This window comes from Pseudophryne corroboree, chromosome 4, assembly GCF_028390025.1.
Source record: "Pseudophryne corroboree isolate aPseCor3 chromosome 4, aPseCor3.hap2, whole genome shotgun sequence".
Lineage (NCBI taxonomy): Eukaryota > Metazoa > Chordata > Amphibia > Anura > Myobatrachidae > Pseudophryne > Pseudophryne corroboree.
The window spans coordinates 653,978,322-654,005,757 of record NC_086447.1 but is presented as its reverse complement, the minus strand read 5'-3'; the positions used below and the strand labels follow the sequence as shown (position 1 = coordinate 654,005,757).

Genomic DNA, 27,436 nt, shown 5'->3' with positions numbered 1-27,436 from the left:
TCATAATGCTCATAGATAGTAGTAGCGCCCTGTATACGTAATGGCCATAGTAGCAGCGCCCCTTATACGTAATGCCCATAGTAGTAGCGCCACTTATACGTAACACTGATAGTATTAGCGCCCCTTATATGTAATGTCCATTGTAGTAGCGCCTCTTATGCGTAATGCCCACAGTAGTAGCACCGCTTATACGTAATGCATACAGTAGCAGCGCCGCTTTTACATAATGCCCATAGTAGTGCCGCTTTTACATAATGCCCATAGTAGCAGTGCTGCTTTTACGTAATGTCCATAGTAGTAGTGCCTCTTTTACGCAATGTCCATAGTAGCAGTGGCGCTTTTACGTAATGCCCATAGTAGTAGAGCTGCTTATACGTAATGCCCATGGCAGTAGTGCCGCTTATACGTAATGCGCATAGTAGCAGTGGAGCTTTTACGTAATGTGCATAGTAGTAGTGCCGCTTATATGTAATGCCCATAGTAGCTTATATGTAATGCCCATAGAAATGGCACTTAAACAAACAACCCCCCCCCCCACACACATATATACACACACACACCTATTTTTTTATATATATATATATATATATATATATATATATATATATACACACATATATACACACACACATATACTTACATACACACATATACACACACACACACACGCTCTCTCTCTCTTTCCCTTCACTTACCTAACAGTCTGGCTGACCATAGCAGCAGCAGCCTGGTCCCGTGTAGCTCCACCCCCCATTCCCGTGTAGCCACGCCTTTTTCGGCCCGGACCAACCCCGCTGTCACAGATGAGGGGGAGAGGAGGCTCCAAGCTGCCGGCGCTGCTGCCTGTCATATAGTGTGACAGGCAAAGCAACCCGCAGCAGCAGCAAGGGGGGGGGGGGGGGGGGGGGGGAGACAGGCCGGCGCAGCAGCGGGGATGCAGAGTAGAGACAGCGCCTCTCCTGGCCTGGCACCTACCTGCTCTGCATCCCTTTGCTGAGCGGGTAGCGTCGGGCCTGGATGGGGGGGTATCTGCCCTAGCTGCCAGGTCTGCAACAGCCTGTTATAAATGTTGAGTTTTATGGGCTTTTGCAGTGAGCAGAGATGACAAATCAAACATCATATTTTTGATTGCACCCAGCCAGGAAGGCTCTGGACCCTCCGCCACAGCCTCCTCAGCGATTTGTGAGGAATGACTACATTGCTCACATGAAATGGAGTCATTGGATAGAGGAGAGAATCATCTGGTGCTACACACACTGCACAACTTGTGTTTTACCATGATTGGAGTAACAACACAGACATATACATATATACACACACACACACACACACACACACACACACGTGTACAACAAGCCTGCCCTTACTGTATGTGAGGGGAAGATAAAGAGAAGGCACCAGCACACCAAGCTACCCATCCCTCCCCAGTGAGGCTGTTAGCTGATTTTTACTCAGTGAAACACTGTAAATAATATGTTATACATAAATATATATTCACCCTGGGACATAGACTGTGCACAATAGCAGCTCTCCCCCGAGATACACCCTGTAGCAAGTTTCCAGCGTGTTCCTGCTTGTCTGGAGGAGCTGCGCGAGCCTGCTGCTGCTGTGCAGAGGAAGGTGCCAAAATGCAGCTGAGCCTGCTCGGAGGAAGCTCCGTCCCCCCGTAATGGCACCAGAGCTTCAGAAATATTTATACTGGCAATGTCTCCCAAAAGAGCTCCGCCCCCCCGTAATGGCACCAGAGCTTCTAAAATATTTATACTGGCAATGTCTCCCAAAAGTGTAAAAACACATAAATGAAAGTTTTTCACTAACCGCTACCAGTGTACACAGGGGGCTATAGCGGGTCCACCCCAGAAGGGTCCCATATGCCTCCTCTGCGTGTCAGCCGCACCTAGAACCAGGGGACCCGGTTCTCACCACTGATGTACTCACCACTGATGTTACCTTCAGACAATGTTAGGGGTGTGCGGCGTGCTGCAATTGCGACAGCCAAGGCGCAGTGCCCCGCTGAACAGCCAGGGAAGCGGCTCCGACACCTCGCAAGGCCGGTGATCGTCCGCCCCTAACTCCCATGATGCAGGTATGCTGTTGCCCAAACAGCATACCAAAAATAACAACGATTGAAAATAAACTGAAGAAAACTCTCTGGAGCTGCAGAGATGTGCATCCTCTCCTGAGGGCACTTTTTTTATAAACTGCCTTTAGGGGGCATAGGGAGGAGGAGCCAACACATCCAGTTGAAGAAATTTAAAGAGCACTGGCTCCTTTGGACCCAGTCTATACCCCATTGTACTAATGTGTCCCCAATATCCTTTATGGATGCTAGACAAAGCTTGTTTTATAAACACCTAATTTTTACAGAAAACATAGTTGTGGTTAAAATGCTTTTAATAAACTATATTTTCATACACTGCTCAACATAATTGTGGAATAAGTGCCCCTTTTCACAGAAATACTGCAATTAATGGGTGAAAATATACGTTATGGTAAGAACTTACCGTTGATAACGGTATTTCTCCTAAGTCCACAGGTTCCACAAGATAACAATGGGATATGATGGAGCGACAGCGGATTGGCACCAAACGATCACAAGCTTTCAGGCCTCCCAGGATGCAACGGGACCATCCATATATCCCCGCCCACTGGCTCAGGCAAATCAGTTGGATTCCAAAGCAACTAGGCAGGAGCATCACGTAGAGCCTAATCAGGCGAGAAGAACACACATGCACACCCTTCCGTACAAGAAGGAAGAGGTTAGTGAGTAGCAAGATCCCCAAAATCAGGTGCGTCAGGGTGGGATCCCTGTGGAACCTGCGGACTTAGGAGAAATACCGTTATCAACGGTAAGTTCTTACCATAACGTATATTTCTCCGGCAGGGCCCACAGAAAATCTACAGGATAACAATGGGATTTCCCAAAGCAATTTTAGTGGTGGGGACGGTCCTGATTGGACAGGAGAACCTTACATCCGAATTCAGCGTCATGAGAGGCAAAAGTATCCAAGAATAATGTCTAATGAATGTGTTAATGGAAGACTATGTGGCTGCCTTACATATCTGTTCTGCTGAAGCACCATGTAGTGCTGCCTAAAAAGGACCTACCTTACAAGTAGAGTGAACAGAGACATTAGCTGGAACAGGGAGATCCGCTTGAGAGTATGCTTCCGAAATAGTCATTCGAAACCCTCTAGCCAGCGTCTATTTATTAGCAGGCCATCCTCTTGTGAATTCCGTAGAAAATAAAGAGAGATTTTTCTGTTGGTGCGATCCACGTAGATCCTTAATACGTCCCGTGACTCATCTCCGGCAGAAAGTCCCGATACCTGAGAAAACCGGGACTACACTTTCTTCATTAAGGTGGAATTTAGACACCACCTTAGGAAGATACCCAGACCTAGTTCTGAGAACTGCTTTATCTGGATTAAAAAAAAAAAAAAATCAGAAAGAGAACATGATAGTGCTCCTAAATCTGACACTCTTCTAGCTGATGCATAGTCAGTAAAAAGAGAACTTTAGCTGTCAACCATTTAAGATCCACTTTATTAAGTGGTTCAAACGGAGCAACTTAAAGGGCTTTGAGGACTAGACTTATGTCACAAGGCACTGTAGGAGGAACAAAAAGAAGGTTGAATGCGCAGCATTCTCTGGAATAAGTATGCACATCCTGTAAATTGGCAATTTTCTTTTGGAACCATACAGTCAATGCTGATACTTGCACTATCAAGGAAGCCACCTTCAAACCCTTATCCATTCCCGCCTGAAGGAAATCTAAGACCCTTGAAACTTGAAAAGATTTTGTGTCCATATTTCTTTCACTGCACCATGAATATAGGTCTACCATATTCGGTGATAATTGCGAGCTGAGGAGGGTTTCCTCGCTCAGGGCATTGTTTGAATTACCTGTAGCGAGAATCCTCTTGACTTCAGGATAGAGGTTTTAAAGAGCCACGCCGTGAACAATAGTCGATCCAGATGCCTGTGATAACGAGGACCCTGCATTAGTAGATTTGGACGTTGAGTGGGCAGAAGTTGTGTATCCATCGACATTCTCTGCAGATCTGTGTACCAATGCCTTCTGGGCCAAGCCAGAGCTATTAGAATCACAGCACCCTTTGCTTCTTTTATTTTCCTTACGACCCTGGTAGCAGGATGATTGGCGGAAATAGATACGCCAGATGAAACTCTCATTTCACTGACAAGGCATCCACAAAGATCGCTCCGGGATACTTTTTTCTTGCACCGTATGCGGGCACTTTGTTGTTCAGACGGGACGCCATGAGATCTATCTCTGGCAAACCCCACTTGTCTACCAGAGTCTGAACGACTTCCGGGTGTAGAGCCCATTCGCTTGCTTGAATGGCGTGTCGACTGAGAAAGTCCGCTTCCCAGTTTAGGACTCCCAGAATGAATACTGCGGACAATGCTGGAAGATGGAGTTCTGCCCACTTTAGTATGTGACTAGTTAGATCTGGACTGGTCTTCTTTGAAGAGAGTGTCCTTTGCCTGAATCATTGCCATGTATATGGCCCGAAGTTCTAACAGATTTATTGGCAGGCAACTTTCTTCTGTAGTCTATTGTCCCTGGAACCATAATCTTCCAGACACTGCTCCCCAGCCCTGAAGACTGGCATCTGTTGTCAGGATCCCCCATCTGATATCCAAAAAGGTTCTCCCTTTGTCTAGATGGGATGTCTGTAGCCACCAGGCTGATGACTTTCTTACCTTGTGTGAAAGTTCCATGGTCTGTTTCTTTATTGTCTGATGTATTCCATTCCATCTGGCCAGAATCAGACGCTGCCGAGGTCTTGAGTGGAATTGTTCATACTCCACCATGTCGATTGTTGACACCATCAAACCCATCAGTCGCATAGCTGCGTGGATTGATATTGTTGGACTGTGTAACAACTCCTGAGTTGTACCTTGGATATCTTGTTCCGAGGTAATCAATTTTCTGCAGACTTGAATTCAGTACAGCCCCACAGTGAGTCATCCATTGTGACAGAACCAGAGATGGCCTTGCCCAATTTTTTAACCACCCGTGTCTCTGCAGATAAGTCACTGTCTGTTGGAGATGACACACAAACTTTTCATGTGAATTGTGCAAGGATAAAAAAGGTGGTTGAGGTATGGCAATTTTCTTATCCCTTTCTTGCGGAGATAAGCTGCAATAATCATCATAATTTTGGTACATACTCTGGGGGCTGTGGCTAACCCAAAGGGTAAGGTCTGGAACTGAAAATGTTGCTGGAGGATGGTGAACCTTGAGATAACACTGATGAAACAGTGCTATGGGAACCTGTAGGTAAGCATCCTGACTATCCAGGGATACCATGTAATCTCATGGCTCCATGCAAAAACTATGGAGTGCAACATCTCCATGTGAACCGTGGTACCCAAACGTATCTGTTTGCGATTTTGAGAATGATGTGAAAGGATCCTTCTGACCCCAAACCCAGTTTGAGTAAAAAACCCTGTCCCTATTGTGCAGGGCTTACTGGAATGACTATTCCTGACAAAAGCAATTTCTGAACTGCCACTTGCAAATCCCTGTCCTTCGCCTCTACCCGAGACAGACTGGAACAGAAGAACCTCCGAGGAGGATGCTTCTAGAAGGGAAAGCATAACCTAGAGATACTGCTTCTTGCACCCAGGCATCTGTTTGTAGACTGCTACCAGATCTGTGCAAACTGAAGAAGTCGGCCCCCTATCCTTTTGGGGTCCCCCAGAAGGAGGCCCGCACCATCATGCTGATGGCTTATCCTCTGGTTTGGAAGCTGGCCCTCTGGTTGCCTTTGCTTCTTTGCCTTACCAAACTTATTGTATTGGGGCTGTTACATTCCTTTATGACCGATAAGACCCCTAGGTTTGGAGTTATATGTGGAAGGAAACGTGACCTTCTTGGAGTGTGTTTCTGACTCCAGAATATCTGTTAACTCCTTCCCAAACAGAAACTTCCAGCCAAAGGCAAAGTTTCCAGAACCTTCTTTGATTCTGAATAAGCTTTCCATGTATGTAAGCAAAACTGCTCTGCAAGAAGCTATTGTTCATGCTGATGCCCTAGAACATTAGTGTCCATATGAGCTATATGGGATTCTTGCTCCCTTGCAGGCGCTGAAAAGCTGTCTTCCAGTACCTCAGCCCAGTGTACCTACCGCACCTGGTATTCCAAGGTGGTCTCCCATCCAGGAACTAACCAGGCCCAACACTGTTTAGCTTCCAAGATCTAGTGAGATTGGGCCTATCCAGTGTGGTGTGGCTGTAGATTGCAAGATGAAGTCATGGCTGGCCTTATGACTGCCCCAGACAGATACAATATGGTTTTCAGAAAACCATCCCTCTTTTGACGTTGACGGCAAAGGCCATATAGATTTTCGCACTATCAATGATATGCGTAGCTACTTTAGAAGGCAATTCTTATTTTTAAACAGTCCCCAGCTGGAATAGGATATCTAGAATCCCATTTACTGGGAACCTATATTTCTTATTGGGTATAGCCTCCATCAGCTGCTGGGGTCCCCCATGAGGAGGCCCTATTTTTGGGACGTTGAAACCTAGGTACCTTATTTTTAACACAAGCTCTGTTGATCCTCTGAGGACAGAAAGGCCTTTACTGCTCTCATTATTTCAGCTATATTCACTGAGCTGATACCCTCTACCTGTTCTTTGTATGCCGAAGTAGAGTATGTAGAGCTTTCATTGTCTGATGAATCATCATGTGTAGCCTGTGTAGTTGATTATTTACACTCGGTTTATCAGCTTGTTTTATTGGAGAAGCTGTTGTGGACACCGTAGGTAGAGAGCTGCATGTATGGGTTAATAGTGAACCCTATTCCTGGTATTGATGCTGTAGGAATTAACCTTTCAGCTATACTGGACAAGGTCTGTGCAAACTTCGCCCAAGGGGTATCTATCAGGGATGTGCCTTGTATTATCCTGAAAAGCAAACCATTTTACACATAAACCATCCTGTACCAGATCAGAGAGAATAACACAGTTTTTGCAAGACAACATGATATGATTGTTGGTGTTACTGTATGTGTACTCTCGTCACTTTTGCTGCTCTTAGACATGATTAAAAAAAATCAGCACTTTCACAGTGTACTACACAATTTGTGAGTAACCACTTTATCGTTCTAAAGTGATATCAATCTGACCCTTACCCATGCACCCACATTGAGGATCAGAAGACCAACTGATAAACATATATAAAAGTCAGCAATCACACTAGCAGTCAGTCACATGTTATATATTAGTCATATGAGCACATAATCAACTACGAACACATTTTAAAGTATGTAGGAGTACATATTACTGAATTCTGTTTTATACAGATCTTAACGTATTCAGAAGCAATGCGAAGAAAACCACAGTAACGTACACAGACTCATATGAAATAGGCACTTAAATTTAACTGTTCATACTGACAAAAGTAAATAGAAATTTAGTGCTGTATAACCCATACACAGTAGAGTGGGATACAGGGAGACTCACCCCACTTCCAAGATCGATCAATACGTTAGCGAACACTGAGTGGATCCATATGTTACTAGTGTACACCGCCACTCCGGGAACTTTTACTGAACACAGACGCAGCTGTGACCGAGACCCCTCGTGGTAGCATCTGATACGGAAATGAGGCAACAGTTCATAGCGGGAGACTCACGGAAACTGGTCATGAACTGGGGGGAGGGGCGACCAGGAGAGTGTCTAACTCCCCACCGCTGACATTAACCCTAGAGATCGCAGCCTCATACTATTCCTGGTGCCTTATGATCACTAAGGCCTAGCGCTGGACCACCCGTGGCGGCAGCGCGTCAGCTACTGTTTGGTAATCTCCTTCCAATACAGCGCGGCTGTGTCCGTATTCCCCGACTACGGGGAACCGATGCCTTACCTTCTCCCCATGCTCCGGCCACAACCTGGTAAACGTCTGCTGGGCATGCTAGTATATCAGACACAGACGCCTGCCGAGACAGCACTATACACATGGGTAAACGTTGTTGCGACCCGGCGGTGAGTTGGTGGAGCGACTCTTTCCAATATGCGTATAAGACGCTTTTAAGAAAGATCGATAAAAATAAATAAATAGTAAGACTATAAGAATAAAATAAGAAAGCTTAGGGCTGCCATAGAACAGCAGCCCTCTGACCATGGTCCGGCTCCTGCCGCACCAAACAAAAAACTGATTTGCCTGAGCCATTGGGTGGGGATATATGGACGGGCCCGTTGCATTCTGGGAAGCCTGAAAGCTTGTGATCGTTTGGTGCTAATCTGCTGTTGCTCCATCATATCCCATTATTATCCTGTGGATAACCTGTGGACCCTGCCGCAGAAATAGGATTTTAATTACCTACCGGTAAATCCTTTTCTTATAGTCCGTAGAGGATCCTGGGGTCCAATTTAGTACTATGGGGTATAGACGGGTCCACTAGGAGCCATGTGCATTTTAAGAGATTAATAGTGTGGGCTGGCTCCTCCTTCTATGCCCCTCCTACCAGACTCGGTCTAGAAACTGTGCCCGAGGAGACTGACATACTTCGAGAGAAGGAAATACACAGATAGTGGCGAGACTCACACCAGCTGACACGTACAACAACAGGAAAGCCAAGCTAACCAACTTGGAACGATTCAGCAACAGCTGAACTAACAAACTGAACCAAGTCATCCAGCATCCTCTACGGACTACGAGAAAAGGATTTACCGGTAGGTAATTAAAATCCTATTTTCTCTTACGTACTTGAGGATGCTGGGGTCCAATTTAGTACCATGGGGATGTACCAAAGCTCCCAGTATGGGAGGGAGAGTGCTGAGGTTCCTGCAGAACTGATTGACCAAACTGAAGGTCCTCAGAGGCCAAAGTATCGAACTTGTACAACTTAGCAAACGTGTTTGACCCTGACCAAGTAGCTGCTTGGCAAAACTGTAAAGCCGAGACACCCCGAGCAGCCGCCTAGAAAGAACCCACTTTATGAGTAGTGGGCCTTAACAGATTTTGGACACGGCAAGCCTGCCGTAGAATAAGCATGCTGGATAGTGAACCTAATCCAGCAAGAAACTGTCTGCTTAGAAGCAGGACACCCAACCTTGTTGGGATCATAAAGGACAAACAGAGCGTCTAACTTCCTGTGGCTAGAAGTTCTCTTCACATAGATTTTCAAAGCCCTCACAACATCCAAGGATTTTGAGGTAATTGAGAAGTCAGTACCCACTGGCACCACAATAGGTTGGTTGATATGAAAAGCCGACAACCCTTGGCAGAAATTACTGACGCTTTCTGAGCTCAGCTCTATGCTCACGGAAAATCAAGTAGGGACTCTTGCATGACAATGCCCCCAATTCCAACACACATCGAGCAGACACCAACGCAAACAGAGTGACCACCTTCCAAGTAAGAAACTTGACGTCCACGTCCTGTAAAGGCTTGAACCAATCTGATTGCAGGAACTGCAGCACCACATTAAGATCCCAGGAGGCACAAAGGGTGGTTGAATATGCAGAACTCCTTTCAAGAACGTCTGAACCTCAGGAAGAGCCGCCAATTGTTTCTGGAACAAAATGGACAATGCCGAAATCTGGACTTTGATGGAGCTCAAGCGTAGGCCTACAGCCACACCTGCTTGTAGAAAGAGGAGAAACCATCCAAGGTGAAACTCCACCGTAGGTGATTCACACCAAGACACATACTTTTTCCAAATCCGATGGTAATGTTTTGATGTTACTCCCTTCCTAGCCTGTATTAGGGTAGGAAGGACCTTTTGGAATGCCTTTCCGAGGTAAGATCTGGCGTTCAACCTCCATGCCGTCAAACGTAGCTGCGGTAAGTCTGGATAGGCGAACGGCCCCTGTTGGAGAAGGTCATGAAGAGGAAGAGGCCTCGGATCCTCCAGCAGTAATTCCAGAAGATCCGTGTACCAAGCCCTTCTTGCCAAGTCCGGAGCAATGAGGATCGCCTGAACTCTTGTTCTTTTTATTAGTTTGAGAATCCTTAGGATGAGTGAAAGTGAAGGGAACACATATACTGACAGGAACACCCACAGAGTTACCAGGGAGTCCACCGCCACTGCTTGCGGGTCCCTTGAACTGGAACAGTACTCCGAAGCTTCTTGTTGAGGCGAGAGGCCATCATGTCTATCTGAGGTACACCCCATCGACTTGTTACCTCCGCGAATACCTCCGGGTGGAGGCCCTATTCTCCTGGATGGAGATTGTGTCTGCTGAGTAAGTCCGCTTCGCAGTTGTCCACTCCCGGAATGAAGATTGCTGACAGCGCCACCGCGTGTCTTTCTGCCTAGAGGAGGATTCTTGATACCTCTGACATTGCCGCTCTGCTCTTCGTTTCGCCCTGTCGGTTTATGCAGGACACTGCCGTTAAATTGTCAAACTGAACCAGAATGGCTTGATCTTGCAGAAGATGAGCCGCTTGTAGAAGGCAGTTGTATATGGCCCGTAGTTCCAGAATGTTTATCGGAAGGATGGATTCCAGACTTGACCACTTTCCTTGGAAGTTTTTCCCTTGGGTGACCGCTCCCTAACCTCTGAGACTTGCATCCGTGGTTAGAAGGATCAAATTCTGAATCCCGAACCTGCAGCCATCGAGTAGGTGAGAAGTTTGCAGCCACCAGAGGAGTGAAATTCTGGCTTTCGGCGACAGGCGTATCCACTGGTGCATGTGAAGATGTGATCCCGACCATTTGTCTAAAAGATCCAGTTGGAAGGACCTTGCATGGAATCTTCCGTACTGAAGAGCCCCGTAGGAGGCAACCATCTTCCCCAGAAGGCGAACGCACTGATGAACCAATACCCGGGCTGGCTTCAGGACATCCTGTACGCTTTCTCTACCGGCAGAAACACCCTCTGCACTTCCGTGACGAGTATCATCCCCAGGAAGGACAGTCTCCTTGTCGGCTCCAAACGAGACTTTGGAAGGCTCAGGATCCACCCATTATCCTGGAGTAGTCGAGTTGTGAGAGCAATACTCTGCAACAAGCTCTCCCTGGAAGATGCTTTTATCAGCAACTCATCCAGATATGGAATTATATTCACTCCTTGCCCGCAGAGGAGTAGCATCATCTCTGCCATAACCTTGGTGAACACTCTCGGTGCTGTGGAGAGGCCAAAAGGCAGTGCCTTGGAACGGATAGTGACAATCCAGCAGCGCAAATCTGAGATAAGCCTGGTGAGGCGGCCAGATCGGAATGTGAAGGTACGCATCCTTGATATCTAGGGATACTAGGAATTCCCCCTCCTCCAGACCTGAGATCACCGCTCTCAGAGACTCCATCTTGAATTTGAATACCCTCAAGTAGGGGTTGAAAGACTTTAGGTTTAATACCCGTTTGTGGTACCGAAACTGGACGGTTCGGTACCCAAACGTGTTTGAGTAATAACCCGTGTGTTGTAGGTGGAGTGGAACAGGAACAATGACATTTGTTTGAACCAATTTTTCAAAGGCTTCCTGTAGAATAGCGCTGTCTGTCAGCGAAACTGATTTGAAGAATCTGTGCGGTGGGAGTTCTTGAAATCTATCCCTGGGCCACAATATCCTTTACCCAGGGGTCTAGGCATGATGACGCCGAAACGTGACTGAAAGCTTTTAGTCTCGCTCCCACCTGCCCAACCTCCAGGCTGGGAGGACCACCGTCATGCTGAAGATTTTGAGGAAGCAGAACCTGGCTTCTGTTCCCAAGAATCTGACGATGCAGGTTTCTGAACTTTCCCCGACCTCCTCTAAAGAAGGTGGGAGGGGGTTTGGATTTCTTAAATTTTGCAACCCGAAAGGACTCCAGTGTAGGCGAAGGATAACATTTCCTAGCCATTGGTGCTGCTGAGGGAAAAAAGGTCAACTTACCCGCAAGTGCCGTGGAGATCCATGCATCCAAAGCATCTCCAAACAGAGCCTGACCTGTGAAGGATAGGTTCGCCACACTTCTCTTGGATTCCACATCCGCAGTCCATTGGCATAGCCAGAGTCCTCTGCGTGCCGAGACCGCCAGAGAAGTAGCCCGTGCATTCAGCATGTCAAGGTCTTTCATGGCCTCCATCATGAACCCTGCAGAATCCTGTATGTGACTTAAGAACAAATCAATGTCACTTCTATCCATAGTACCCAAGTCCTCTAGCAATGTGCCTGATCACTTTACTATGGCTTTAGAAATCCATGCTTAAGCAATAGTGGGCCGTAAAGTGACGTCATTAGTTGTGTATAGTGATTTGAATGTAGTCTCAGTCTTGCGGTCAGCCAGTTCTTTTAAAGCGGTTGAACCAGGAACAGGTAAAACCACCTTTTTTTGACAACCTAGATACAGATTCGTCAACTATAGGTGGGTTTTCCCACTTTCTATCCTCTTCAGGAAAAGGAAAAGCAATGAGAACCGTTTTTGGGATCTGGAATTTTTTCTCTGGGTTTTCCCAGGATTTTCAAACAAAGAGTTTAACTCCTTAGAAGCCGGAAAGGTAAGCGAGGATTTCTTACTTTCTGTAAAATAAGATTCCTCCACCTGCTCAGGTACATTCTCAGAAATATGTAAAACATCCCTAATGGCTTCAATCATTAGTTGCACCTGTTTAGCCAGGGATGCATCCACCCCCCTGCATATCCCCATCACTGTCAGTATCAGTTTGCATTATCTGGGCAAGTGTATGTAGGTGGGGTTTTTGATGAAGTAGTGGGGGCCAAATACTGTAACCCCTCCACAGATTTCCTCAAAAACTGCGTGTCTTTCTCAGTATGTGACATCCTTGTAGAAATCTGGCATATCATTCCCCTTAAAGAATTCACCCATGGAGGTTCGGATTCAGAAGGTTGAGACAGTACATTGCAGTCCTGAGTACATGGGATAGACTCCTCAGGAGAAGTTAAAGACTCTGCAGCACAGGACACAGAGTCCTTAGACATGGTAATGTGAGATACACACATACACACAGGAAAATGTCAGATACAGTTTCCCCCAGAGTACCTTCAGAGTCTAAGGAGCCAGCCACACAGCGCCCTTGTGAGCAGTTATTATGATAAAAGCCCGGCGCTAGGTAAACAACCTTAATAGGTTATTACTAACAATGCACTCCTTCCCTGTCTATAACACCCTGGTACCGCAGTAACTGGAGTTATCTGGAGGGTCAGCGCTCCCTGTCTGCAGGGGGGAAAATGGCGCTGGTTAATGTTGGATCAACTCTGAGGAGAAGCCCTGCCCCCTGTAATGGGGCGCGGCTTCCCGCTCAAATTTGATTATACTGGCCGGAGGTATCTATGCTAACAGCGGGATTAGCCCGTTAGCGTCTGTGACCAGTGTAGGCCCAGGACGCCAATTCAAGCGCCTACACTAAGTGTTGCTGAGCATTCCTAGAGCAAAGCCTGTCAGAGCTGCGCTCCCACCCTTGTGCCGCCATGCCCGCCGGCGACCCGCTAACCGGGACGCCAGCGCTGTACTCACCACCTTCTATCTTCTGGCTCTGTTAGGGGGTGGCGGCCGTCCTGCGGGAGTGAGCGGTCACCTCGTGGGCTTGCGATCATCACCCTCAGGAGCTCAATATCCTGTCAGCGGAGATAGAGAACCATTAATTTCTAGAGTTGGTTCCTACTCCCCCCACTAAGTCCCACGAAGCAGGAAGGCTGTTGCCAGCAGGCTTCCTGTGCCAAATGTTCTAATAAAATAAAAAAATTAAGAAAACTCCTAAGAGCACCCCTAGCTGGGACCGGCTCCTTCGGGCACATTTTCTAAACAGAGTCTGGTAGGAGGGGCATAGAGGGAGGAGCCAGCCCACACTATTGATCTCTTAAAGTGCCCATGGCTCCTAGTAGACCCGTCTATACCCCATGGTACTAAATTGGACCCCAGCATCCTCTAGGATGTAAGAGAAATTATTTTAATATACTCAAAAGAAATTTCACATATAAAAGTATAAAAAGAACAGATTGTTTTAGCTTTAGTAGGGATATTTCTCAAAGCTTGGAGAGAGATAAAGCATCAACCAATCAGCTCCCAACTGACATTTTTTTTCAAACACAACTTTTAAAATGACAGAAAATTATTGATTGGTTAGTACTTTATCCCTCACCAACCTTTGATATATACCAGATAGTTGTTCAAACACCCACCCCTTCCTTACCTTCTAATTATTATCACTCACACGAAAGAGTCAAGTGTTTCTACTCAACACTGAGCATTTTCCATAATGAAAAGAAGACAAAAGGAGAATGGAAGGGATGGATAGTAGCTGCATTCTTACAAAGTGTGAACTTCAATAAATACTCCTACAGGTGATCCAATTTAGTTTATTTGCACTCATCTGCCCTGCAAGTATATTCACCTTTTTGACAGTTCCAATATATTGCAGTTTTTAACTGGATATAAATGTAAAAAACTGATTTCGTGCAAAGATTTAAAGTAATATAGCATATTGCCGGGTCAACACGGGTCAGCTTGTGGTGTGAAAGAGGCCTTGCCGAAATCGGGGGTCGCCTGACCCGCCAATTCAACCCGGGTATAAAGCAGTGTTATACCCGGGTTGAATACAGGGTCAGTGGCTGCGTAAACAGGCTCCCGGGTCGATGCAACCCGGGACCCGTTTACTAGATAGGGAGAGGCGGCGCGGAGATGAGCTCATCTCCCAGCTCCACCTCCGGCTCCGCTCGCCCCGCTGCTATGGCAACCCGCCCAGCTTATTACCGGGTTGGGGAAGCCAGCAGCAGCTGCCAATGCCGGATCCCACCCGGGAAGGACCCGCTTCCAATTCCCGGGTGGTATCCGGCATTGGCAGAGTGAAAGCGGTATAAGAGACTTGATGGCTACAATGTTACTAGGTTAACAGGAAGCCAAAAGCGTAGAAGAATGCAACTTGAGTTTTTATTTGAAGCTAACAATGTGAAGAACATTATATTGCTGTATTTTTCATGAAGATGCATTTAACACTTCAAATCGGGTGTGGTTCATTAGGCCGACATGAGTTTTTTGACTGTTTTTGGTGTTGTTTTCTTCGTAAAATGACGGGGAACCCCAATTAGTGCACTGCGTTCCCTCGCAGGTTACCATTCCCAATTGTAGTCCACATGGATCGTTAAGTATGAAAAATGTGAAAAAATGAACGGAAGAAAAAAAAAGGTGAAAAACTCATGTCGACCTTTTTGCATGTCAACCTAATGACCATGTCGACCTAGTGACCATGTCGACCTAATGCATGTCAACCTTCAATGGTCGACCTAATGCTTGTCGACCTAACGACCGCCTCCCCTTCAAATCATAAGCTTGCCATGTGGATTCCTGAAATCTACATCAGTGCTTCATAAATTCAGTTCAGGACACACCAACAGTGCATGTTTTCCAGGTCTCCTCACAGAATCCCAAATTAGAACCAGCAGTTGATCTTTTAAAATGTGTTCATTACCAGTGCTGCAGAAAGGAGATATGGAAAACATGCACAGTGAGTGTGTCCAGAGAACTGTATTTTAGCACTGATCTACATCCCCATTTACATGTCTGTGACTCTGTGTTATACCATAGCCGCAGTAATTTTTCTCATTGGGAAAAAAATAAAAAAGGATTGTTGCCCGATGGCCATTATCGGCCTATACAAATATTGCCTGTATGCCCCAGGCAGGCAAAACAAATTCCCCGATAGGTGGCACCACAGGGGATAATAAGATAGCCCCACGCAAGTCAATTAGCCATAGTAAAATTACTGCAGCTAATTGGATACCACCTCAAAATAGTAATATGCATAACCATCAGTTGTTAACATTTCCAATTTAATAATAATAAATAATAATAATATTCATCAATTGTCTAATCAAGATATAGCATAAAATGCCTGATTTAGACCCAAACAACATTGATAGCTTGTGATTTCACATCAGTATTTCCTCTATAGTTGGTAACTGCATTCCTTCACTTACCCCAATGACAGAAGTCTGATGAAATTACAAAGAGATTAGTAGGATCTGCTAAATATTTGCTAAAAAGTTTCCCAAATTCTTGTTCCTTTGATTCGCTAAGTGCTCCGACCAACACGGGAACAATGGTAAACTCATCCTTATGGCTGCAGAAGAAGAAATAATAATAGAAACCATCACTGGAAGAGGTGACCGGGATTACAAATATACTGTAATTTCAGAGCAACCAGCAAAACCAGCATTACCTATTCTGAATCCTTACCAGCACCTAGCAATAGCAGAATACAACGCTGTTCTTCTCCAAGTCTAAAGCCCACAATAACAGCTTGTACTTGTACGATAGATCGCATGGTAATCACGTGATGAGCACGTCACTGCCGAGTGGGAGCGGCCTCTGGCTGTGCCCGGCGGGTGCCCATCACGCATCGCAGTGTGATATAGTGCATGCGTTTTTAAAAACAAATGCGATCGCACTGCTATGCGATAAATATTAAGTGCGGCACTTAATATCTTGCAACACGACATTCGACCAGCGTGCCCGCGCATCGCTTCACATGGTACCTAAAATGTGCATACAATCCTTCGATTTATCTCACAGATGCGGTCGAAATCGAAGGACAGTATGCCATATCGCACAAGTGTATGGGCTACATTAGATTTATAGAGAACAGACACTTTGTTTGGAAAGGTAAACAGAACCCTAAATATAAATGTTGATGATTATATCCATTTAAAACTGTATCTAAAGCCCCATACACACTAGACAAGATTTTGAGATCTCGCTCAGAATGGCCAATCTGAGCGAGATCTTTCACAACTTCGTCCCCCAGTGTATACACTAAATGTCGTTAATGCGTGCTCCCGCGCATCATTAATGACCACCTCCCTCGTCAGAACATGTACAGACGAGGGAGGGCCACGTTAACAACATGCTGCAGATGCAGATTAAGGTTCATCTACAGGCCACCGTAATGGGCCCTACAACACTGATAGATCCGCCGCCGAGCTGCCCAATGGCAGATACGGTCACCGGGCGACCCGGCGGCAGTGACGGGGGGAGTGAAGTTTCTTCACTCCCCCTTGTCACCCAGGCTCCATAACAGTGCAGGCTAAAATGGACGATCTCGTCCATATTGGCCTGCATGCACAAGCAACGGGCACCAGCGATGAATGAGCGTTGGACCGCACATCGTTCATCGCTGGTGCCTCCACACTGAAAGATATGAACAGTATCTCGTTCATTAATGAACGAGATCGTTCATATCTTTTAGTATTATCTGCCAGTGTGTAGGGCCCATAAGATTGTGTACAGTACACACGGTGAGATCAATCCTTTCGATTTTGATTATATAGTCAAAAGCAGAAGGAAAGTTAGTGCAAATCGAAAGGCATTAGGCTGCTTGCGATCCCGATTCGATCCCGATGCGCGGTCCCGCGGGGTCGGTATCACAAGCTAGATAGACTGTGCAAGCAAGTCAATACTGACTATCTAGTGCAGGGGTGGGGAACCTTTTTTCTACCAAGAGCCATTTGGATATTTATAAAATCCTTCGGCGGCCATACAAAAATTATCAACTTAAAAATTAGCCTGCCCCCAGTCACTTGTTATGCCTGATTAGATTTGCCCCAAGTCACTTGTTATGCCCCATTTGATATGCCCACTGTCAGTTGTTTTGGCCCATTAGATGTGCCCCGTCAGTTGTTATGCCTCATTAGATATGCCCCATTAAATATGCCCCCTAGTAGTGCCGCTTACACACACACACACACACACACACACACACACACACACACACACATTATAAGAAAGAAAAAAAACACAATGCTCACCAGCCCTGCTCCTGCTTCCGAACCACTGCCCTCCCTCTCCTCTAAACTATGGGAGATGTCATGACGTCTCTCCTATAGCGCCGCATAGCCACACATGTACGCTGCCTGAGCCAGAAGCTGGAGCTCAGGAGTGAGCTCCTGCCTCCGGCTGCTGCTGAGGAGCTGGGCGCCCGCTGGTGGTAAAATCTCAGCGGCCGATCGGCATCTCCTCTCATTTAGGTGAGCCGGGCCGGATCAAGTGGCTTTGAGGGCCTTATACGGCCCTCGGGCCTGAGGTTCCCCACCCCTGATCTAGTGGGTCATTCCATGAAAATGGTCTTTTTATGTAACGTATGTTACCAGTTTTCATGACAAGCTTTGCATCAAAATGAAAGCATATCATGTAACACACAAACATCTTTGCACAAAATATTCAAAACACATGCTCAAAAAAATATATTTCACATGAAATGTAACATTTGTTACCATGGAATGACCCTAGTGTATTATCTAGTACAAAGTATAAAAATTGGCACTTAGTCAAAATCGAAAGTACAGATAGTCAGATTGGTGTTTCTGGGCTCTGGGGGGAGTTCAAGGGAAATCGCATAGTCAAAATCGGGCATAACAAGGATCTCACCGTATGTATGCACCTTACGTCTGTCTCTAAGTGTTGTCTGCCCAGAGGCATCTTAACGTATGGGCTCACTAGGATACTTTGAGCAGGACGCTTACATCCGGAGCTTCTTGAGCGACAGGTAGAGAATGCTGCATGGCCGCTCCGATTATGAATTAAACACAATCAGAGTGGCCTAGCAGCATTCTCGACTTGCCTCCCAGCCAGGCAGTAAATGGCCATCAGCCTGCTGATTGTTGGATGGATGGAACTATCCACCAGAGTGCTTACAGCACTGTATAGATGCACATATTCAGTGTATGGAAGCATGTGGAAAGAGGGGCGTGATATAATTCTTTTACATTTATTCCTGTGAATTGGTGGGTAGAGGCCCCACTGCATTGCTTTGCCCAAGGCCTACCATACAATGCTGTTATAAGATGGCCATATAATAAGGAAATTAATTTAATACATTACATTTTCATTGATAACCAACAGAAAGTGCTTGTCAAGGTTACCTAAAGTAAATTAAAATTAAATAAAAGATGACAAATCTAATTACTATTGCCCTCAGTGTAATTCTTCAATAACTCAATTACCAATAGCCAAGTGTGATCTGTTAGGTGAAATGCATATAAAACTTTTACAGGAGCACTATATTGGGACATTATTATTATTAAAGTAGGTCTCTTTCTATTGAAAATGCAATTGCTGTCTGAAGTTTCTGCTTCTTCATGGAAAGAGATATACTCTCGTCTTACGATAAATTAGCAACTTGACGCTGTGAAGCAACTATTAAGTCTGTATATCAGGAACTAAGGTAGCTTTCCAATTACATTTTTATATCACAAACATGTAGTGACAAAGGTAATGGGCTGATAAGGATGTAATTTGCACTATCTTCATTCAGGGAGAGATCCAATGAATTCCATTTTGTGGCATTTAAACAAGAGATTACTCAAATTTAAAGATTTAAACATTTCGCTACAGAATACTAGAAGAGTGATCATATAAACACACCTTTCCATTGCTTTAGCAGTATAAGGTAGATGCATTTCAATACTGTGCTCATCTTCATCTGTTTGCAGAGACATTCGCTCAAACATTCCCGTCTTCCACAACTCTCCATAAACTGAAAATACAAAAACATCCAACGCACTATGTAATTGCCCTTAAAATTTACAGAACATATGATTAATCAGTGTCTTAAAAAAAAAAAAAAAAATCAGACCAAATTCAACTTAGGTGATACGGCATTACAGAATAAAATACATTTATAACTTGACCAATTAGGGAGGTGGAAAACACTAAGGATATATCAAGAATAGGAAAGAGATGAAGTGGAGAAATTGCCCAAGCCTATGTTATTTATCTGACACCATTAGAAAAGGATTAGTCGATTTGGGCAACTTTTCCACTATATCTCCAAGGCTTGATGCATCTCCCCTAAAGGAAGCATTTCAATGTCTTCCTAGCTGCCGGACTGTGAGCCTTGAACACATACTGTACCTTTCTGATCAATATGGAGGTCGTACAAGGGCGTTCTATATATATCCACAGTGGATAGTGCACATCTAGAAAGAGCCACATGGTGGGAAGGGCCAAGAATGAAAACTCTTCGTCTGTAGAAAAATAAAATAAGGTCAACCCCTAAACTGAAACAAAATAATCCACAGGAAATTAATTGGAAAACAATTACAAGAAGCTACTGCAAGTTGTACCAAAGGAAAAAAAAATCTGAACACAAAGATCAGGAACCTGGATAACTGAACTAAAGCCTTTTAATGTAAATTAGCTCATAATACTGCTCACATTATTACTGCAAGTCTTGAAAAGAGACTTCAGACACATAAGGAAATTACCATCTCAGAAATAAATCTCAAGACACTATAATATACAGATTAAGCGAACGTCTGAGGCGGCTTTAAACCTTGATTTCTGCAATCTTATAGGACCTGCTACTTATTATTTTGGTTACTGTTTGTAATTAGAGTCCACCATGCTTTGAGAAATTCTCCATCTGATCACACCCAGGAACTATTACCATACACCACACATACATATTATATTATATATATATATATTTTTAGTACATCTGGTGTATTTCAAAGGTAAGTGAAGTGATTACCTACTTAGCTCATATGTGCTGAGATTGACCACTCACTTTGTGGCTCTCCCTCAGTGTACCATCCCCATATGTAGAGCAGTGTTTCCCAACTACAGTCCGCAGGCATCCCTCAGAAACATGGGTGAACATTTGAAAGTATGGATAAAATCTCTTTAAATATCTCCTTGGTGCAAAAATGTGGCATGGGAGATGGTTTATGTTTCCTAAGATAATAGCTTATTTTATCCCTTTGACTCTTTACCTATATAGTTACTTATAATAACTTTCTTATATGCTTTTGTCTTCTCACTTCCTTGTTTTGCTCTTTTTTGATGCTGAATACCACACTTTTTGTAAAGTCTGTGAGATGTCTTAGGGAGCTGCAGCAACCACAGTGGGAAACAGGATGACGGCCAGGATGCTGCCTGCAGGACACACGGAGCCAGTATAAACTGCGTACCGGAAAGGAACGGGGTGCAAGTCTCCAACTTCTGAGCAGCACATAACATCTCACATGGTTAAGCTAGCTACACACTGTCAGATTTATTTGATCGGGACGACAAACAGGGTGATTTTTCAGCAAATTGAAAGCCCCAATATCTGTGCTACACATTATGCAATTTTTTTTATTAGTACCTACTGATTTTCCGCCGCACCACACTGATTTTGCGTATGTCTGTACAGAAGGAGGATGACAGTGTCAGGAAAACAAAGGAAATATGGGCAACTTATTGAGAATGCATACGCACTGCTGGAATATCTGGAAATTGAGACAGATTTTCAGTCTAGGCCAACCGATTAATCGAAGGACTGCGTTTGTGGATGTTTTTTTAACCGTCATTGGTGAAACGCAGAATAGATCATGCCAACACACTACGATTATTGGCAACTCGGCCCAATAACTGTATAGTGGGTACCTAGCTTAACTCTTCGATTTGGAGAACAACCAAGGCTTTATTCGCTCTTCCTGTCCTATCTGTAATCCCCCGTTCTCAGATGGGATAGAGTAAAAATGTCTTAATACACAGACCAGGCTGTTCTTTAGCCAGACCAGTTGTGTAACTCATAGAGGCAAAGGAAGCAATGGCCTCAGGACACCAGCTGTCAGGGGGGCAACCAAGGAGAGGGGAAAGTCCTAGAGGGCTACTGACAATGCAGAGCAAGCACAGATCTCTCTCCACACGTCCTAAGTGATTTGTTGTAGCTATCACTGCTGTCCTTGCTGTCGAAGTCGGAAAAAGAAGACAATACAAACTACACACAGACTGACGCTTCTCGGTGGTAGCGTAAGGACGCAATTGACGTGTATGGATACACCATGCTTCTTTACCATACATCATGCATAGAGTCGCGCGGCGTGCGTGTTGCAGCGTGGTGGGTGTTCATACAGTAAAAGGCGCAATCACTGAGAAACGCCATAAAGACGCACACAGAAACTTATTTCATACAACACAAATTACACATAGATAAAACATGTCCAGCAACAGACATTATAATGTATTTATATTATTGAGTTATAACATCAGATAATATATAATTGGAACGGAACAAGATAAATATATCATGCTTCGTGTCAAAATGATCAGGAGAATGTGTGGATTCATTTGATAGCTGTGGTTAGATTGTAGCACATTGCAACGATTAGTTATGATTAAATGTATGAAATATAAAGTCACTCTTATTAGAACAAAGAAATCATGTGGGCAGGAAACCAGTGGCCAACCCCTATGTCGTCTTCTTCAAGGCTGGACGTTGCTTGCATATAAACTGACCAATAACACACAAGGAATGAGAGACCTCCCTCTCCTGTACCAATGAAAGAAGCCTGAAACCAACAACCTGTTAACTCCCACTGTTTTGATATAGGCAGTTTCTAGGACTTAGAGGGTTAGTTGCTGTTTTTGCTGAGAGTTTAGTTCAATGGAGCGAACTGTGCATTGATGGACAGGGTAAAGTATGCTGGCTGTAATGGATTATTTTTTAACAACTGCTTCTTGTAACTCTGTAACTATATTATATACATACATATACACACACTGTACATGTGATATATTGTGTACATATTCTTTTAGTATCAAATATATACATCTCTGAGAGTTGGACCTCATACAATGTGTGCGAGTACTTGTTTTCTCTTAAGGGATGTAGTGTTTGCGACGTACAGCACACTTTCATTGTATAAGGTAATAAGATGCGCCTTGCGTTCGCAGCATATATTAACTCTGGCAATATTTATTAGAAATAATCTGAACTTCTCCGTTGGGGGCTGCGTCCGCGATATCACGTACTTAATGATGCGCTGTACAGACGCTGCTGTGGTCTACCAGCTAAAGATGGATGCATCTAGATGCTGCTGAACCGCATGCCGTTTGTTTTTGTGTTATCAGTAAGGCGCTGATATGAATCATGGTACAATTTATTTCTTTGGTGCGTTAGTGTGACAAAAATGCACAATATTTGAAATGCTACAGCGTATTTTTATTGTTGCTAAACGAAGTTTCAATAAGTCATATTGTGTTTGATTTAGATTGGATTGTTTATCTGTTAAGTAAATTTAAAGAGCATTTAAAAGTTGGTGCATAGGTATGATATAGCTGTGTTAACATGCTGAGGCCTATTCGCATACTGCTATCATAGGCCTAAAGTAGCAAAGCTTTGTCCGCGCTGAAAAAACACGTGTGGAAACTTTGTTACCACGCAGTGGGAATTGTCTATTAGGGCAACTTCCGGTGCTTGTATAACTTGTGATGTATTTGTGACAAAGGAACTAGTGTTTGTATTTCTGGCCGCATAGTCGCCACCATTTTGTCCATGCACATGGCTGGGAATAAGGGGGTGGAGCAGTGGCCATTTTAGGAAGGCCACTCTCTATCTACTTAGCAAACAGCTGAATTTGTGTGTTTAAAACAATCTGTTTCCATTGTCACAAATAAACAATATATATGTACAAATCCAACACCATTTAAAAGCTACCAATGAATTTAATTAACCCATGCCATAGTCAATTACAAACCGTGTTTCAATTGGGCCTAGAGAGAGTTATAGTGAGATAAATACTTGGCTTAATGTAGAAATTACAAACAGATGAAGAGTTTTTTTTTTTTTTTCCCTTTTCCAGGATTTATTAACCTACTGCTTGGTCAATTGAAATGTTAATGAACCTATTCAACCACTTTGGTCTGTAGGGGTGAGGGGTTTCATAGAAGTGTAGTAAATAATATATATACATACATATCTATACACGTTATATTATTATTATTATTATTTTTATTATTATTATATGGGTATTTATATCAGTATATGTTCTGCAAGATAGCTATCCAATCTTAATTATAGCATTTAAATTATAGTCAATAGTCATTATAGATCTGCATAGAATCGGATACGTTTATTTGTTATACTTTTTGTGTATTTGTTTAAGTGGGTAAATTGTAACACACATACAGGACTCTGTTCCGGCCTAAAAGTTTGGGCAGCACACGACGGAAGTTATCCTCGTGGGTGACCTACTGTACAGCGTGTGAGGGAACAAAGGTGTATCGTGTATTAAGCAAAAGCAGTAGAAACAAATTTGCTGCATTGCTTACATTGATCGAGATAAGTGTGGAATATTTAGTTGTGAACGCACGGTGTACACGTGGCACGGTAGAAAAGTACGTGGATCGTGCGTACGGGAACGCGCACGTGTGCACGATTACGCACACGTGTGCACGATTACGCAAGATTGCGTGAAGTGGCGAGCGCAAGTTTTACCACACAATAGAAATACATTTAAAAGGCGGGATAAAAGACATAGTTATACATTAACGAGTAACTATCAGGGAGTTTAAAAGCAGATTACTATAATATTTGTTTAAAAAGTGTACTACCTCTGGGACAAGCTACCAATCAAAGAGAGCAATATTTTTCTGTACAGAAAACATTGTGTATTAGTGTGAGTTGAAAGTAGGTGTGGATGTATTGAACCCCAGGAAGGGATCCCGAAGGCGAGACACTCAAGCTAGGAGACGCTTCAGTGGCGGGGCGGCTTGCAACCGCACGTTTAAGGCCAGGTGTGGGGTTAGCCAGAACACCCCAGGTGACGGAGACATACCCTTCCAATAAAAGTAAAACTGTCTTCATGATCGTAGGGAACACAAATAACAAGTATTTGTGAGCCGTGCGATTGGACCGCACGTGTGTGTGATACGCGGCGCAACGTGATACCATTTGAGTGATTTGCGCAAATTGCATCATCATACGCGCTGTGTTAGCATACGCAAACGTGATTTGTGTAAGGGAAGAAACTTCGCTGAGCTCACAGGGAGTTTCTTGGTAGACATTCACTGGATAGGGTGATCGATAAGTTGTTTCTCACTCAACGAAAGTCCAGTGGATAGAAACCCAAAAAGTAGCAGGCCTGTAACCTCCACTGAAAAAGGTGTGGTATTAATTTATTGCTGTTAATACTTCAATACTTCCAGTGCTAAGGGGTCTGGTAGGCGCCTCACTGGGTATGCGGCACTCACTACAGAAGAGGACCGTGGTACTTTCCAGCGGAGGAGTTGGTGAGAGAACTCTGAGGACTTTCACCGTTTGCTTACTTTGTACATTTGGTGATTTTATTATTTTTTTTTAACACAAAAGTCCACAATGGGCTCCAAATGCACAAGTGAGAAACGTTCGGCAGCCAGGGTTCAGGCTGGAGAGCAGAGGCAAAGAGGGTCCGCTCGGTTTATAGTGTGTGGGAAGTATTGTCCACACGGTGAGGCTTTTTGTGATGAATGGGTACGAATGACCATGGATGATAGGGCATAATTTCCAGTGATTGGTAGTTTTGATCCTGAGGTACTGCAGGTAGTATGTTTAATCAAAGTCATATAAGACAAGAACGAAAACATAATAACTGTTTGAACTTGTAGCAATAATAAATAAGTAAAAAGAGAAAGCAAATACACCGCCATATATGGATTTGGAAGTAGTTACAGCCAGCATACAAACTATAGAAAATAATAAAAATGAATGTAACCTATATATGTACTAATGAATGTCAAAATTTTATTTAGGAGAAGGTGACCTGACTGGTTTCAGCCATTTCTCATGCACTCAGAGTAGTATCCAACCGGTAAAAAAGGAGCTGTAGCCTGCAGGGGAAGTGGCTGAGACCAGTGGAACTGATAAAGTATGGAGCCATTCTAGTACATATATAGTAAAACCAAAAATAAAATAAAAATCAAGAAAGTAACGCCATAAATGGTGAATATCCTGTCCGCACATTAATATTTCCCACTAGGAAAGCGGACAGAGATGGGGTTACCCCGGGTATTTCTTTTTAATTACCACATAAGAAGTATTCATTTCTAGTAATGCCCTAGTGTAGATAAGCTCGGAAATGTTTGTTGGACCATGTACAGACCCTTAATACAGGATGAGAAGGATTGAATGAATACTTCGCATAACCTAGAAGCTTGTTTTTTTTTTTTGCAGTACTAGGAGGGAGGAACGAGAGAAGTGCAACATTACCCTTTGACAAAACCTGCAGAAGTTACGATTGGGCCTCTATGATGCTAAACCCTTTTCTTTTTTTTTCCTAGCAGCAGTGGCCCCTGACTAACTTAATCGACAGATTTTGTTATGTAAATTGAAATGTAAAATACATATACTGTGCTCCCGCTCAGGAAGTACAAGGTATGTTGGATACTCCTCAAAGACTAATGTTGCATGCCACTGTTCTAGATTCATGCCCATCACAGGTAGAAGAAATTATCTCACAGATACCGGGTTCCCTATGAACTTAGGCTGGACAGGAAACTGGATTGATGGCTGAGGTAGTCCCAGTAGTGACACAGCAAGTACAAGATTTAAGGGGGGTAGACCAAGTAGTTAATAAATTCCCCGTAGTGCCCAATCCAGCTGTCATTTTAATAAAATCCTCTCCACCTCTAATAAAACTTAATCTGTCACCAACCTCTATTCTGTTTTCGTCACAGTTTCCTCTTCATCTTTGCGTTCGCAAGGGGGGTACAATTCATGGACCCGATTCTCCCAAGGTTTCGAGCAACAGCCTGAGTATTGTATCCCAAGCCCTACATTACTGCTTACAGTCCCTTCAGCCTGAGAGTGGGTCAGTGCTGATACAATATGTTGATGACTTGTTGTTGTGCTCCGATTCATTTGAGTCGTCCCTGGCAGATACAAAATAGTTTCTGTTCCGTCTCTTCCAAACAGGACACCAGGTATCAAGGGATAAACTACAGTTGTGTAGGACAAGAGTCCAATACCTGGGACGTAGTACTGGTACATGATGACCGTTCATACAGCACATGCCGTATTGGACCTTCAAAGTTCTGCCCGAACCCGGTGTGTCTCATCAGCACGATGGCACCAGTATATTACCGCAGTGTGCCTTGTAATGCATGAGAATGAGAATACTGGTGAAGGAAAATTTTGTATAGACACTGATATGCATGATGGTATGGAACATCTGAATCAGACCTTACTACGAGACCAGACATGAGGGACAGCCCGTTTCTTCTTCTTTTTCCATCTAGAGATGGGGTTTTTTTTTTTTTTTGTTTTTTTTTGAGTTATACTCATGGTACTCTACATTGGAGACGCACAACAATTAAAGTAAGATGCAAATTTGTGTTCCCTACAGGAAAAGGAGGTGTGGAAGGCGAAAGGGTATGGTTAGGAGTCCTCAGGACTCTGGAGAGATGGACAGGGTAAGCCAGTGGCAACCAGGACGTATATCCCAAGCCTAGCTGAGGCGGCACATGGTCCGACTCACCTAGGGTAAGGAAGGTATGTGCAAATTGTTAAGAGCTTACTGGCGTGTACCAGGGTTCTCTTCTCAAGCAAGCAGGAAAGCAATGACCTGTCTTACTTGCATGAGGAAGAACATTTGGTAAGGTAGTACCAACAGAGCCATCCCAAACTCCTCCTGCAGACGGACCTTTTCAGGTAACACAAATCGACTTCGTACATTTAACACCCCTGTAGGAATTTGAATTATGTATTGGTGTGCACTGAT

At 44.2% G+C, this 27,436-nt stretch overlaps 1 protein-coding gene and 1 pseudogene across 1 annotated transcript in view; both read right to left on the bottom strand.

Moving 5' to 3' along the window:
- The window catches only part of MEMO1 (mediator of cell motility 1), a 245,741-nt gene that overhangs the window by 54,537 nt on the left and 163,768 nt on the right, over positions 1–27,436 (bottom strand). Inside the window, exons 4-6 of the mRNA XM_063917781.1 lie at positions 19,827–19,939; positions 19,338–19,449; positions 15,896–16,038 (exon numbers count right to left, since the gene is read on the bottom strand). Coding sequence (XP_063773851.1) covers positions 15,896–16,038; positions 19,338–19,449; positions 19,827–19,939 — 368 coding nt within the window. The remainder of the gene's footprint in view (positions 1–15,895; positions 16,039–19,337; positions 19,450–19,826; positions 19,940–27,436) is intronic.
- Positions 6,152–6,270, bottom strand: LOC134913679 (5S ribosomal RNA; annotated as a pseudogene).